Source organism: Triturus cristatus, chromosome 4_2, assembly GCF_964204655.1.
Source record: "Triturus cristatus chromosome 4_2, aTriCri1.1, whole genome shotgun sequence".
Lineage (NCBI taxonomy): Eukaryota > Metazoa > Chordata > Amphibia > Caudata > Salamandridae > Triturus > Triturus cristatus.
In genome coordinates this window covers 301,682,024-301,694,452 of record NC_140586.1, presented here as the reverse complement: position 1 = coordinate 301,694,452, position 12,429 = coordinate 301,682,024, and the positions used below count along the sequence as shown (strand labels likewise).

General features: G+C 44.0%; 1 protein-coding gene across 1 annotated transcript in view; it reads right to left on the bottom strand.

The window, feature by feature from the left end:
• Nucleotides 1-12,429, bottom strand: part of PAPPA2 (pappalysin 2) — a 687,952-nt gene that overhangs the window by 304,106 nt on the left and 371,417 nt on the right. Inside the window, exon 3 of the mRNA XM_085601602.1 lies at nt 11,164-11,309. Within this exon, the coding sequence (XP_085457728.1) occupies nt 11,164-11,309 (146 nt within the window). The remainder of the gene's footprint in view (nt 1-11,163; nt 11,310-12,429) is intronic.

The window sequence follows — 12,429 nt, the reverse complement described above, 5'->3', positions numbered from 1 at the left end:
AACTGGTGCTAAACCTGGGCACTCAGAATAAGGCATTAAATGGAAGCTCCATACATTTATGGTAGATTACCTTGCTCTGACAAAATAGAAATAACTTGCTTAATCTTCATCTTTTGGTGACTAGATTTAATTTGCATCTGCACGTCCCTTACAAACCTACCCCATTATTTCGGCGTCAGTGTGGGGAACCTTCACTTAGCCCCTAAAGTTACATTTCGTTGATAAAAATAAAAACATTATAAGAAATATATCAATTCACACTGGTTTTTAGTGTGCATGCATGTATGTACAGCATGCTCATCCCACAAGGATAACTTTTTTCTCTTTGACGCTAAATGTATCAAGGAAACTCCTGCTGATGTCATGTGGATGCAGGCGACAAAACTAAAGCACTTTTAAAGGGTGGGTGGCGACTGCGAGGGATTGTCATTGTAGGACTCCCCCACCATTCCTTGCAGGGGGGGCTGCAAAGGTTTTGTTACACCACTGCACAGCAGCATATGCTGCTGTGCAACACGTTTAAGAAAAATTGACAAAGCCAATAGATCTTGCATAGGTGAAAACAGTTTGAATTCATTGTTCTTTTGCTTACCAAAACATAACATCCCCCTTATATTATCTCTCGCTAATATATGGAAAAGCTATTGATTCCAGTCATTCACAGTAAAATAAAGTAACCTGTATCTGTAATGGCTTCTGCCTTTAATAAACCACCAAGAGGGCTTGGTGCATTCAGAGTCCCCATTTCGAATAGCTTTGATATCCTGGTGGAGGGCGACTGACTTACATATAATTGGGGCTTTCCCAAACCAGATCGATCTGCAGCAGTGCGGGAAGGGAGTAGGGGGACACCAATTAGGCAGTTGGGCACTGTGGGCGCTGTGAGGAAGCTGCACAAAAACTTTACAACGAACGCCAGGGTGTAATGACCAGGGAGTACTTACAGCTGTGATACAACCTATATTAGGGGTCAATGACAACACAAAAAGGGAGCAAAGAGGGTCATCCAGAAACTACAAATTATTGGAGACAATAGGATCCGAACTCCCACTAACCCATAGAGAGCCACTTTAGCTCAACCGTAGAACATACATAACACCAGCCCAGACATGGCCTGAATGAGATAGTAGTGTAAGCGACACCTACATCTAGGCAAATACTGTAACTTCTGCACATATAAATCGACTTAATGACTGGGCTGGGCCATCTAGGTCCTAAAATTACGTGGAGCCAGTAATTAAAAAATCTGCATGGGGTCGCATAACATTCGCATTTTACCACCTACTTCAAGTAGGTGGTAAACCATTCGCAAATGGGAAGGGATCCCCAAGGGACCCCTTTCCCTTTGAGAATGTTTGTGAAAGCATTTTTAAGAGCAGGCAGTGATCCCACGGACCACTGCCTGCTCTTAAAAAATGAAAAGAAAACTTTTCATTTTTCTTTTTGTAAAGCATCTCGTTCTCCTTTAAGGAAAAAGGGGCGCCTTGCAAAAAAAAAAATTGCTTTATTTAAAAGCAATCACAGACATGGTGGTGTGCTGATTTTGGCGATTCCTAGGGGGTCGCAAATTGTGATCTACCTCATAAATATTCATGAGGTAGGTCATTAGCGACCTCATTCATGCAGGCTGTTTTGCGATTCCCTAATTGGGAATCGCAAAGATTCACAATTAGGGATTCACAAAAATGTTTTTGATACATCTGGCCCCACATCTATAATGTGTATCTAAGGCCTGGAGGGAATAATAGTGATTCTCCAATCATAGAGTTATGTAATTCACATATGGCAACTGCCTCGGTGGCAGTAATACAATTTGTGGGTGGTGACTTCAATTGCCAATTCGAACCTCTGGACAATAATGCACAGCACTCACCCAGGATGAAGATAGTGCTTGGTGTATCCCTAAATTGGTAATGCCCTCGATCAAAAAGTGGTCCCCCCGCCACTGCAAACTAATGCTTTAACACTGAATCAGGGCTTGTGAGCTGAAAATGGAAGAACAGCTTCTGATAATGAAGGCAAACACACATTTAATCGCATCTCATGTACCAGCCTTATTGATTATATTTTGATAGATGTAAGGGCCTGGCCGCATCTAATCAATATGGTTGTACTATTCAGGCATGATTGTGACCACAATGCCCTGGTTCTTGTTGTTGACCTCCCCACCTGTTGCAAGCGTGTTAGTGTTGCTGAGCCCTTTGATCGAAATTGCTACATCAATAATAAGTATAGAGTAAAGTGGTCCATCATAGCTCTTTCCTAGGAGTTTGTTGTGCCAGTATATTATTTAGTAGCAGAGGGTGTTGAGGGACTCCTTCTACTGGATTGGGACCTGGACCAGGGGGAAAAATTGAAAGGATTAGTATTATTAATAATAACTTGAATGAGGGACTGAAAAAGTACTTCTATGTGGAAACAAAAAGGGTCGTAAGGAGGAGAAGCCCCCAGACTTGGTACAACCAGGCCTGTAAGAAAGCAAGGCCAGCCCATATTTCTGTCCTCCATCAAACAGCAAGATAGGGGTGTGATAAAAGCATGGAGGGAGGCCTATAAGAAGGCTATTAAAGATGCTAAAATGGATTGGGAAGATGGAAAGTGGGAAGGACAGCTAGATGTGTTAAGAAAAGGATATCAACGTGACTTCTGGAATCTGTTGTCTACAGGATGCCAAGTGGGGTACCACCCCATTGAGAATAATGTCCTCGCTGCGGATTGGGTCAGTCATTTCTCCAGCCTCTGTTCTGTGAAGGGAGAAGATAAGGTTACCCTGCCTACTCTGTGGGCTAACAAATTAGTTGACGGTGGAAAGAGAGTACCAGTGTAGGAATTCCACCCATTATGATTCAGGAAGTAAGATCTGCAATTAATAAGATTGTCTGAAACAAAGACCCTGGGCTGGACAAGATCCCGGGAGATCTGTATCTAAGTGAGATTGATGTCTGGAGCCCCTATTTCTCACTATATTTTAATGCAATCATGACATGGGCACCCATTAAACCAATCTGGGCAGGGGCTGAGATTATATCAATCTATAAAAAAGGTTCCCCATTGCAGCAGTCAAACTATAGACCGATAAGCCTAATTGTCAGATCTCAGAAACTGTTTAGTAGAATACTTTTAGAAAGATTACAGGAATGGTTGTCCAGTAGAGAGATTTTAATAGCATCACAGGCAGGCTTCTGGGGATGCATCTGCACCGTGGACAAGGTTTTTCAACTTTATGTTGTGTTTGTTGACCTGCGGTTTGCATTTGACTTGGTCCCCGGGTCCATGTCCTGGCACATACTGGAAGATACGGGAGTCCTCAATGTTCTCCTGGCCACCTTAATGAAGCTTCATGAACATAATTATGCCCAGGTTCGATGTGGACAACTGGGTGAGTTGACTGAACCATTTCCAGTAAATAGAAGGGTAAGACAGGGTGGTGTTCTTGCCCTTACTCTCTTCACTCTCTATGTAAACAACTTGACCTCATACCTGTATCAATGTGATGGTGATGCCCCATGTTTGGCAAGTATTAAGGCCCCGCCTTAATGTTTGTTGTTGACACACTTCCATCTATACCACCTATGGCGCTATAAAACATTCTAGACTGTTTTGAGAACTTATGCAGTCAGAGGGGCCTGGAAATTAATGTGGTGAAAACTAAATGCACGGTCCTACCTTGTTAGTCGACTAGCTCTAAACCCAAACTTAATGGGCCCCACTGGAACGTGTACACATCTTTGATTATTTTGGATTGACCCTCACAGAACTGCTAGATTGGCCGTGTCAAATTAAAAGGTGTAGACTCAAACTAGAGCAACTCATTGGGGTGTTGGCTAAAGTGCAATGAAGATCTCATTTACTCCCAATTTCACCAGTGATCCAAATATATAAACAGCAGGCTCTGGGAGCAGCCCTTTATGGTGCTAATCTTGGGGTCATAAGGACATGGCCAAAATGGTAGTTGTGGAAAATTGATTCCTGCGCCAGTTGATGAGTTTACCTACCAGTACCCCACTGCTCCCCCTCGGGTTAGATTTGGGGCTCAGGTCCATCTCTGATGGGATAGGAGTGAGAGCAATCCTATACCGGAGACGATTCTGGGCCACCCCAAGCTCCACTCTTACCGTGAGGGGCTGGAGGAAGTCCTATGCATTCCTGGTTCAGGTATTATACCTTGATCAAGCATGTTAGAGAGACCCTGGGAAAGATCGGGAGCGGAACCTATGGGATGATCCGAAGGTAGCTGCCTCAATTAATAAATTAGTCGTAAAGGAAAGCTATGGGCAGTACAAGACGAGTCAATTGCAGGCTCAACCTTTGTTTGGCACCCTGACCGATTCCTATCTTCTGATGCAAGATGAATTTAAATTTGATCAGTTCCTTGACGAAATTGAACCTCCAACAGCCAGTAAGCTGTATCTTTTGGTACAGTACATTACCGCTAGCCTCTTTCACTGTTAAATGGGCTCGCATTCCTGTGTCAGTTAGGAGGGCTTGCCCCTCTTGTGGGAATACCAAGGAATCAGAAGAGCCCGTCATGTTACTCATGTGGAGAATTAGGCAAAAGATGAGCCTGCAACCAATCGACCCTGTCATTCTGGAGGCAGTGGGCCCCTCCCCCACCCCGATCCTAACCCTTTTGAAACACTTAAAAATGTATTTGTAAGCGGTGGCGAGAAAAATACATTGATTTTATTGATGTGAATTATACTGTATTAGTATGATTGAACTGGATTTTAATAACTGTTTTAAAGTTTTAACCATTTGCCACACTGTCCGTTGCTTTTATTCATTTTATCAGAATGTGTAGTTTAACTGTACTTTTATGGCAAGCTGCCGAAATGAAGATTTGCTTGCATTAAATAAAGAAAACCCTATTTGATGGGAAGTTATATATCACACGTTTGCAGATCTTTAAAGATATGATGACCATAGGAGACCCGACGATGGTGGCACCATTATGCCTCACAGAACAGATGGGGATATACATTTTCCTTGCAAATACTTTTGAAATTGCTTCATTGATAACTTGAAAGTACTGGAGTGCTTTACATGAGCACCAGTCACATTACACAAGGACACATTAATGTTTTTTAAATTATGTTTTAGGCACGGGGAGATTAAGGGATCTGCCCAGAACCACAGGATGATGGCATTAAAATATAGTGAGACTCAAACCTAGTTCCCCAGTTCAAAAGTCGGCAGCTTTGGCAGTAACGCCACATTCTCTCTACTTAAAAGCCTAAAATACGTTTAGAGGACCACCCAAGAACAGACAGATGCACACGTGCACACACGTACACATACACTGCACCGGGGCACACGTCCTGCAAAAAGAAGTGTGGGGGGGACTAAGCAAGTTAGGCAGTCTGCAAGTGATATCATGGTGCGTGACATCGCACATGGCATCACAGGAATTGACATCACAACCCCTGACCTCACTGGAAGTGACAACACAAGAAGTGACATCAGACCTTAAATCCTCGGATATATGTTTAGCAGTTCTATCACGAATACATTTGAGCGCATTATAAAAATGTAACAAGTGAGGTTTTGTGTTTGGGTTGTGCCAAAAAAGTGAAACAACCTCCACACAAAATCTGGGCCTCAACCTATACATTTATCTTTTTTTAAACTCTACCATAATGAAATGTGATAGTAAATCTGTTCTACTTAATCTGCATTTTAAAATATGTTAAGGGGTTAGGGCACCTGCTGCAGAGATCATTGTGTGCCCAGTAAATCTCAGGTAATAATAATAGTGGTAAGATAATTCTGGAGGTTAACACATTTGCTGGAGGGATCCATGTTTTGTGTGTCCCCAGTTGTTAATCAAGAGGGTTAATGTGTCTCCTGCAAAGCACATCATGTAACATGCAGATGACAGATTTTTATTTTATGCAGCTAAGTAAGTGCATTGTAGCTTTTAACACAAATATCCTTTTGTTACCTACAGTTAATAAGTTGCTATCCTTCTAATATAGCACAGTGAACTATGAAGGGATGTGATTCCTACTCCTTGTAACGCATTGTCACATGTACATTGATTTACACACATATGATTTATTGTCAATGTATAATGTTTGCCTGTGATGGATAGCTCTCCAACACCCTGCATTGGGAGGAGTAGAGCTTTCAAGGAAATAAAACAAAATAGTGGTATTCAAAGTGTTATTTGTGTAAATACTGGGACAGACCAGCACTGTTGACATTCTTACAGTGCATGCATAACTCTTATTTACAGAGGCTGAACAAAGTCAAAAGCACGCCTCTCTCGGTACCTGTGAAGTGACAACAAGCTGTGTGTCTATGTTTTCCCTTCATTGCATTTAGGTGTGAGGCTCCACATACCTCCCAGTCAGGATACTCAAAAAAAGGAGGCCTGATGGCCCCTTAACTTGTCCTTTGACTTGTGCCAGCAGGAATTTAAAATAAGAAGAACCCCTCGTGCCTGCACTTTGCTGCTCTACACCGGGATAAATTCAGCATATTTTAGTGGGGCCCAACTTGGTAGCAAGGTGGACGGCATTCACACAGTGAAAATAGTGGGTGGACGCCGTCTACTTGTGTGTACCCCCCTACTTGTGCCCTGCACTACACTGATCTCTGTCACTGAAAAAGCCGAATAAAGGGTCTGGAGACTTTATAGAGGTCGCGTTACAGTGTCTGGGAATATGGGGGTAGCGGGCTTGTGGCAAATCTGTTAAGAACGTGACACCACCACCGTTTTTCGAGACAATTGACATGTTATTCAAGCCGTCTCTGTGTGCCCACTCCAGACAGCCACCTTGGTGCTTGTGGAAGAGGTGCGGCGCAGTGGCCAGGGTGCCTGACTCTGGACTACGGGGTTCACGGTTTAATCCCCGGTGCCGGCGGCAGGTTAGCCCAGCACCATGTGACTCTGGGCAATATCTCGCTTAATCTTCCCGACGGCCCCCAGCGCTGGGACACCACTTCGGAAGTAGCTGTGCGCTTTACAAATACTGGTATTTCATTTAATTTCTCCACTGTAGAGCGGCGGCGGTGGTGTGTTCTGAATTGTGCCTGAAAAGTTCAGCATGAGTGCTTCTGCTGCAGCTCTTGATAACACTGCTTGTGATCTTGAACAAGTCTCTGACTCTTCAATAAATTCACAGAATACGTTAGCAACTGGCGGTGTGAACCACCAATATCTCGCAGCACTGGCAAATAAAAAAAACAAGCACGGGCAACGCCAATAGGACTTGCCTATGAACGAGCTACTAGCTTTAGTAATCGGGTGTAGGGGTAGGTAATGGGTCAATTTAAAAAAGTGCTATGAAGTAATCAGCGCTGGGAGCGGAAAAAGCAACATGGGGGCTTATTTACAAGCCCCTTGCGCTTCCCATTTTAAAAGTGACGCAACAGCGGCGCCTGGGGCTTGTAAATAAGGATGGGGGGAAGAAGAAATAAGGGACTGGCGGGTGGGTGGGCGTAGAAGAAACAGGATGGGGCAGTGGGGGATAGTACAGTAAAATTGATATGAAGGTCGAGTGTTGACCGTGTCATAGCGCTTTAAAAAAAAAAAAAAAAAAAAATAGTACCTGAAACACAGTGCGAGCAGCAGAAGCTCAGCGGAGGTCACTAATTACACTTATTTAATCTGTGCTTCTCCTATGAACCACTGAAACAAAAGGACCTGACACATGGCAAGAGCTCCCAAATTAAAAGGCAGCAAAGAAGAGAGACAACTCTGCAAACAAATGGTTCGTAATGGGCTGGTTCCAAGCCCGTTATAGAATACACGAGTCTCACAAGCAAGAGTGCATGCGTTAGTGAATGCTCATGCAGGCGGGAGCTAAAAAGCACTATGACAGGGTCAGCGTTGACCAAGTCATCGCTTTTGTTTTCCTTTAAGCCCTATTGCACAGCAGTCAATGCCACTGTGCCACAAGAAAAATCAAAAAACAAACATCATGGGGGAGTTGGGTGGAAGCAACATGAGGAAGGAGGGTGGTGGCAAATAAGACAATGAACAGTGGGATGAGGGCAGGGGTGGGGGACAACGGACAGCTGCTGGAGAGCGGGGGGACAAAGGACGGAGGTGGGGAAACAATAGACAGCGGGAGGAAGGCAGGTGTGAGGGAAAGGGACTGCAGACACATGCATATTATAAGAGTGTATATGCAAAAGCAAAAAAAGAGTACCTGTAGGAGCCTGTGGCCAGTGGAAGGATACTGGCCGCAGGCAGAAAGCTGTACTAGGTCCATGCGCCACTGCAAGGACATAGTGAGAAGTTCCAGGAGAAAACAGAGGCGAGGAGGAGGCTCTGACCAATAAAAAGCAAGGAACCAAGATTGATGTTGGAGCCAACCAATGGTAGGTAATGGTAATTAATGGGTGGGCTCTAATCCTTTGAAAGCATTTTTTACATTTACAACAGATTTCCCACGTACAGTACAAGTGCTGTGCAGGTGAACCTAAAAACGACCAAATGAACTATTTAATCGGAAAAAAACATTCAAATTGAGGTCAGAATCTATTTTATCATTCTCAATGCACGAAAAAGCGCAACGAGCAAAACGTAAAGGAGCTCAGCCTTCAAGATCAAGAAGCACGTGTGGAGACTTTCACAGAGAATAGGCAGAAGCGCAGGAAGGGTTTTCAGCACTCATGGCAAAATGCAAGTTTGCCACCTGAAGTGCTCCCAATGCACTGCAGTTTTTATAGTCTTTTGCAGAAACTCAGCACCACCTTTAGTTGGGGTCCTAAGACAACTGTGTGATTAGTGCATTGAAGATCCTTATTAATTTTTGTACACTTTAATCTGTGTGTATTTGTGTGCCTATTTGTGCAGTGTTGTTCTTAATCAATGAATAACAAACCAAGGTGGCCATTGCTCTTTTGTTTATTTTGTAATCACATTGCTATATGGTATTGAATTTCAACCGTCACACCACCTACTTTGTGCTAGACATGTGTTTGAGACTTTACTTACATGAAACGCATGTATTATGAGATAATTCACGAATAGGAGACACAGAATGGGAGATAAAGGCAGAAACTAAACAAATTCAGTAGGATAGAAGGTGGCTCAGAGCCAACAGCTGAAATAAAATTATATTTTATTATCATTTTATTCTTCTGCTGCTGGCTGAGTCAGTGTGTGCAAGGAGGGGCAGGGCTGGGCCATGGGGGGAGGAGGAGTAGTAGGTGTACTTTTGAGAGCACATTTCATTTTTGCTTCCCGTCTTAGGCCAACCCAACTGTCATGCGCACTTAGGTTTCTCCAGCTCAACAATATTGCACAGCCAGGTCGGAAAAACAGCACAGACTCCCTGAGGCCAATCCCCACGCTACACTCATGCCTGAGAGCAGCTCAGAATTGAATGGGTAATCGGTGATGATGTCCCAGGGACTGCTGAGACCACGAAGTGGAAGCAGAGGAGCGCGAGACGGCCGGCAGCACCAGGTATGTCTTTCAACTGTTTTTTATTAAACCCCCCGCACCGCGCTCCCCCGTCCCTCCACCCCGTGCCCCTGCACCCCCTCCACTCACTCACTCCCCACTCTTTATCTGTGTCTGCTGCCACAGGTGGCAAACAGAGAAATGAGTGAATCTGTGTCTGCCACCACAGGTGGCAAGCAGAGAAATGAGGGGAAAAATGAACAGGAGACACGAAGCATGATGTGGGTGTGCTAATAGTAACACCTTAAGAGACTGGAGGATAGGGTCAGATGGAGATTGAGAGATAATAATGGAAAGAGAGACAGATCGAAGGTGCTGGTGGCAGGAGAGTGAGACATGAAGTGAGAAGCAGCTGAAGTAAATAAAGAGACTGACACCTCGAGATGGATCCAGTAAAAAACATACTGAGCGGATTTGATTTTTGTTAGAGATACAATTGTGTGATAGAGGACAGAGAGAGAGAGAGTTGGGTTAAAAAAAGAGATAGTGTGAAGGAGATAAGGACAAAGAGATATCTCCTTGATAGGGACAGTGATAGAGAGAGAGAAAGAAACAGAAGTGGGAGAAAGAGTAAGTGAAAGAAAAACTTATGAAGAGACAGTTTACAAAAAAATGGAGAGATAAAGGTCGAAGTGAGAGTAAGAAAAAAGAGAGAAAGGTATAAACAATAACGAACAATGAGCTGAGTGGAAATAAGAAGACAGAGATATAGTGTAAGTTCTGAGGAGGTAATTTCTGTAGTCACAAAAACCCTACTGAGGTTCACTGCAACACCTTAAGTTAGGTCCCGGCTCCACATTTCCCGATGGATGCTGCCAGTAGTTCTTTACCTTTTGTGGCTGAGGGCAATGCTTAATTTGTGCCTGTTGGCAGCCATTTATGGGGTCTTTGACTTCTTTTCAGCATCTGGCTTTGACCCAAAGCAGCAGACAGAAAGATTGAAAAAGGGAGAAAGGAAGGAGAGCGAAATAGGAGAATACTGAGAAAGGGAGAAAGCAGAGAAGCAAATTCACCTTCAAGAGTGAGATAAAGAGACAGGAAGTGCAGGGTGGTGGATGAAAGAGGCCTGGGGTGGAATCAAGTCTAAGCAATGCTGATATTCATCAGGAGCCAGCTTTCAGCAGCCCCAGCATTCAGGTGCGCCAGCAGTGGGTTGCTGAAAAACCTCAGGACCCTGGATTGCCTTTTCACTGAGTCACTGAGACATAATATTTGGACACTGTCAACCCCTTTCCATTGGAATCGGTTTGGCCAACAGCAATCAGGCTGAGGTTCTCGTTGTCCCTTGGGCAGGGTCTCTGAGGCACCTCAGGTCATACCCCGTATGTACCCTACAGATCTAGAAGCCTATTTATGAGCCGGTTTGCATCGCTCTTACACCATACAACACAGTGCAAGAATGACGCAAACATTACATTTGATTTATGAAGCCACACAAGGCCATTTTGCTTGGCCCTGACCGGCCATGGTGTGCGGGTGGCACTAAACAGCTGAACGCGCGCCAGTACAGATGAAAAGGCAGGAATGTTCCCTAAATACGGTGCATTCCTCTTGCTATTTCCCTGTCATGCAGCGTAGCAAGGTGACTTGCTGCACTGCACTGCATGACATTCTCGTAAATAGCCCCCCTGGTCCTTATCTCGGTAGCTGAGGGTCTCCTTGTCTCTGGGCCCTGGTCTCTGAGGCACCACCAGTCATGTTCCCGCCCTCCACTCTGCGCCCCTGCCCGCAGCTCTAGTCCTTACCTCGGTGGCTGAGGGCCTCCTTGTCCCAGGGCCAGGTTGCAGCTCCCGCCAGGTCGTCCCTCACCGAGCTTGCGAAGTAGACGTTGAGGTAATGGGTGCTGTTCAGCTTCAGCCTCTCCTTCAGCTCTTTCACGCTCATGTAGGCCCTAGAGGGGGAGGGAGCGGGCAGAAACATACAGACATCACTTTAACTAATAAGGTTACCACACAACAAACCCCACACAGCTCCATAACTCAAAACTCTAGAAAGAGGTGATTAAATTGCACTCCTGAAATAACTAATCAGTACCAAAGAACAAACCTCAGATTTTTTAGCATACTGTGGCAGGGTCTTGTGGTGACACCTTGGCTTCCTTGTTTAGGAAGCCTATTAGTAGACATGCACTTAGGTTCATGTCAGGTACAAATTGATTTAGGCGAAATCTGAGGGTAATTAAGAAAGGCACCCCTTGAAGATTTGAACCTAAAGCTTTACATATGTGACCAGCACCTCCACCACATTTTATCACCCATACTGTAAGTCATAAACTTATTTTATGCTCCAAATACTATTACGTTTAGGCAAAATATATGTAAAAATGTACAAATGTGTGGCAAAAGGAAATGTTAATTGCATATTTACACGTTTACAATATAAGGCATTTTAGAAGTGGTGGTCATTATGCAATGATGCACGCCATACACACCCAACATTAAGTACTTAATGTGCAGAGTACTTTTAGCACTATCTAATCAACATTTTCAGGGGATTGGGCCTGAAGGATCCCAAAAACTTACAGTAATTCTTCATTTGCAACCAGTACAGCCTAAGTCTACTTAAATTTGATCTGTTTATTAAGAGTTTGAGAGAACGAGTAAAGTTTGATCAGAAATTCCATAGATGTTGTAAAATATTGTAGGATCCCTCGAGGCCTTCTGCACATCACTATTAACATAAAGTACATAAAACTGAAAAAATCGGGTTTTCCATGCTTTAAAAACTGGTTGCTTATTTGCACATTACGGGGTTGGGGGAGGGATGTACACCAGCATCATGTAGTTCTTCATTGACAATATGGTTCCTACTCTGCAAGACCAGATTGAAAAATCCCTTCATTAAAGACAGAAACAAAGTCCCTGGGGGTGTTTATGGAAGTTTTTGTGCATAAACGTAGTCATGAAGACCTATGTCATGTATTATTATATACTACAAAGAGTGCATGCAACGTATATTCGTGTCTCATCAGTAAAGTGTCCTACATGCCTCTGTACATTATGTGTCTGATG